Source organism: Clarias gariepinus, chromosome 17 (genome assembly GCF_024256425.1).
Source record: "Clarias gariepinus isolate MV-2021 ecotype Netherlands chromosome 17, CGAR_prim_01v2, whole genome shotgun sequence".
Taxonomy (NCBI): Eukaryota; Metazoa; Chordata; class Actinopteri; order Siluriformes; family Clariidae; genus Clarias; species Clarias gariepinus.
Window position 1 is genome coordinate 11,640,051 of NC_071116.1, and position 3,447 is coordinate 11,643,497.

The 3,447-nt window shown below is 41.3% G+C and overlaps 1 protein-coding gene across 1 annotated transcript; it reads right to left on the reverse strand.

The window, feature by feature from the left end:
- Positions 1–521: 521 nt before the first annotated feature.
- si:ch211-244c8.4 (APC membrane recruitment protein 2) lies at positions 522–3,057 on the reverse strand. The gene is made up of 2 exons (XM_053475979.1): positions 2,951–3,057; positions 522–2,866 (listed from the first exon to the last, which is right to left on the reverse strand). The coding sequence occupies exons 1-2, from the start codon at positions 3,003–3,005 to the stop codon at positions 645–647; spliced, it is 2,277 nt and encodes a 758-aa protein (XP_053331954.1). The 5' UTR covers positions 3,006–3,057; the 3' UTR covers positions 522–644.
- Positions 3,058–3,447: the final 390 nt, after the last annotated feature.

Consider the following 3,447-nt stretch of genomic DNA (forward strand, 5'->3'; position numbering starts at 1 on the left):
GGAGAGTTCCATGACAGACAAACATAGATCCACAATATTCACTGAAGACTTAGGAAAAATTAACAAAAACTCCATTACAAAATCTGTGTTGCAGAAAAAACACACATTATCAGTGATGCTTAGGCTCCCTTTATGGTTTTACTGTATATGGTTTATGAAGTGTTTCCTTTAGTGCCAGATATCAAGCAAGGTCCGCATGGCTTTTGTTTTTAGGCAAGAACTGTTGTGCTTCAGTGTCTGCCTTGGTGTTTACATGATAAGTTATTGTTGATAACTAACTAATAATTCCAACTGGGCTTTTGGTTGATATTTCTATACTTGGTGACACACATCCTTCATAAATGTCAAATTCTCAACATCTGTGTATTTTCCAATTGATATAGTGTGAAATGGAATTCTAGTACATAGTTTTAAAAACACTCTTGTATAATAATAATAATAATAATAATAATAATTATTATTATTATTATTATTATTATTATTATTATTATTATTATATCATTACACACAGGGCAGTGAAAAAGTATTCATGTCCAATATATTAGTATGGATATATTATCTATGTCCAAATATCAAAAAGGTTTGAAAGGTAGTAAATGGAATAATGCATGTAAATGTTTTGCAATATAGCATACAATAGTTCATTATTTTCGAGGAGCCACAGCTGTGGAAGTGGATCCAGTCTTATTGCTGGTTCGGCGAATGGGCACTTTAGAGACAGGGATCTTTGAACGTGCTAACTCTGTTTTCCCATGTAAAGAGTGGTAGGTTGGAGTAGAACCAGGTTTGATAGGAATTCTGGACTCCCGGGGTATGTTGACTGACCCTATTGTAGGGTGAGCTGCTGAGTCTGGCATATCTTCATTATCATTGCTGTTTGTAGGATTAATGCCCTCAGAATCAATACAGAGCTCATTCAGGGCATCCTTGCTGATACTCTGTTGAGTGGGAGAAATCAATGTCTCCTCTTCATGCACTGGGGTTGGGAGGTTCCACTGTCTCTCTTCACCATTGGATTGAGCATCTTTTTGGTGATGTTTCAACTTGCCTCCACCACTTACTGGGATCTTACTGAAAGTTGTGGTCTTCATAAATAGTGTATTTTTCTCCAGTTTGTAAGAAGAAGGCGGCTGTGTACCCTCCTGGTGGACCCTTGGGATTGCCACATCTTCTTGGCCTTCTTCAACTCTTGGAACACAACAGGGTGATATGTTTGGAGCAGTCCTGGTCAAGGTTGGCAGCAAGGAGGACCCAGAAGGTAGGGGTGCATTAACAATTTCTGGCCAGTATGGTGGGTTTTCAGAGGTAGAAGTTGATGTAGTCAAATGAGTTGGCTTATTGTTAGCTGCAAACAAGGGTTTAGCAAGATGAGGAGGTCCAGGTTCTGAAGGTGAAGCCTTTAGGAAAACTGTCCCTGACCCATTTTTTTCAATGTGAAAAGGACCCAATTTTATTTGTTGAGCAGATTGCTTAGGCTCAGCTTTAATAATAGGTGCAGTGTTGCGACTGGTTGATAATCCAAATGTAGTTACAATTTTGGGTCTAATCACAGGAGCGGTTGGGAGAGGCTTGGTTGATGTGATGAATGGGGGATATTTGGGTACTGGAGCACTAATGTGCTTAGTATCTTGGGCTATGGGTTGAATGGGTCTTGTTATGAATGTGGGAGCAGCAGGGGTAGGTTTGGTTGTTGAGCTCGGGGTATGGGTGGGCTCATTTATGATGGCTAAAGCAGCAGCAGGCTCTAGAAATTTTTCTGTGATTGAGATAACAGGTTTATCAGCTGCAGGGGAAGGTGGAGGAAAAAGAGTAATGGAAGAATTAGGTGATGGTTCAGGTGTAGGTGTAGATGTAATGGTGAGAGTAGGTTTGGGTAGAACAATTAGGTTTGGTGTTGTTGGAGGAGACTTACAGACTGTAACAGGCACAGACATGATGTTCGGGGATAGGATAGGGAAAGTGTCAGGGCAGAGTACAGGGGATGTGACAGGTTCTGTTGTAAGAGATTGGATAGGTTTAGTAGGGCTTGTAATAGATGGAGGTATACATGAAGAAGTAAGTTTTGTTGTAGGAGAGGGTATAGTGGAAGAAGTAGAGCTAAATGTAGGTGCATAAGAAAATGTAGGTTTAGGAGCTAATAAAGCCTTCTCCACATTTACAGCTTCACCTCTTCCAGCTTCTACCTCTACACGGTTGCTGACTTTGATCCATTCTGCTTCTACATCAGCAACAATGTCACTATCACCTGCTAATGAGTCCAAGTTCAAAATGGATGAGATATCTCCAAGTAGTGTGCTGAGTCTGTCATTAGTCAATGGTTTAGCAGCTCCACTCACCTTATTAGTGTTCTCGGGGGTAATATGAATTTCCTGTGATGGAGGATGTTCAAACTCTAAGTCATCTGCAAAGGGACGTGCAGGCCTTGGAGTCAGGGTCATGTTTTCCTTCATAATTTCTACACTATTGGAACGAGAAGCAAGGAGAGGAGGACCAGGTACAACTTCATCTTCCTCCTCCTTGTCTTTCCTGTGCCAACGTACACTTCCAAACAGATTTTTTATGCTTTTCCTTTGCTGGCCAGATCTGTGAGATTCAGTTTGGGCTTCTCTTTCTCCCCCTCCTCCTTTCCGATTCCGCCGAAGCATGCTAAGGAAGCTTAGTGATTTGGCAGAAGTAAGAGAAGAGATGGATTGTCTAGTTGAGATTGACTCCATATTATTCTTCATGTTTGTTGATTGATCAAATGCAGCATCCTCTTTGTGGCTGTCTAAATCCACTGATTCTGCTCCGGCTTCTGGACCCATTGTATCTGTTAATCCATCTAGGGTTTTGCTCCGTGATGGGGGTGATTTGAGTCCGCTTTCACCTTTAACACGAGCAGAAAAAATACTGGCTACCCCAGTTCCTGTTTTTCGTATGCTGAACAGCTTCAGTGCTTTACGTATTTTACCTGGAGGCTGAAGATCGCATGGTGGGGGCACGCAGCTGTCCGACTGGGCATCCATGTTAAGTACTCCACAGCAGTGTATCAGCGTAGCTATTGTTCTTTCTCAGCTTTCACCTAACACAAATCAATTACGTATGTTTCATTTCAAAATAAAAAAATATATATCATAATATTATATATAAATATCTTCTTGCCTGTGATTATGTAGATTGGCTCATAATGTGTATATCCGTTTCTGTTGCTGCTCTTCTTCTATTACAGCGCTCCTTTTATCTCTCTGTCCCTCCTCCTTCCTTCTACCCTGCTGCTCTCTCTTTCTCTCTGGCTGCTCTAGTCTGTTTCCATGGCAACTGTGGGTCTAAGCAGCTTTCATCAGCAATGGAGCAGAGCCAAGGGCTGTCATCATACTACTCCAGACACTGCTCTCTCTTCCCTTTTTCTGCTATTCAGTTTCTTGTAATCTTCTAATATTTAATAATCCTGGATAGAACCCCCACCGC

Coding starts and splice junctions, on each gene's coding strand:
- si:ch211-244c8.4 (XM_053475979.1), bottom strand. CDS start 3,005: ATGGATGCCCAGTCGGACAGCTGCGTGCCCCCACCATGCGATCTTCAG. Junction 2,867..2,950: donor ATGCGATCTTCAGCCTCCAG/GTAAAATACGTA, acceptor CTCGTGTTAAAG/GTGAAAGCGGACTCAAATCA.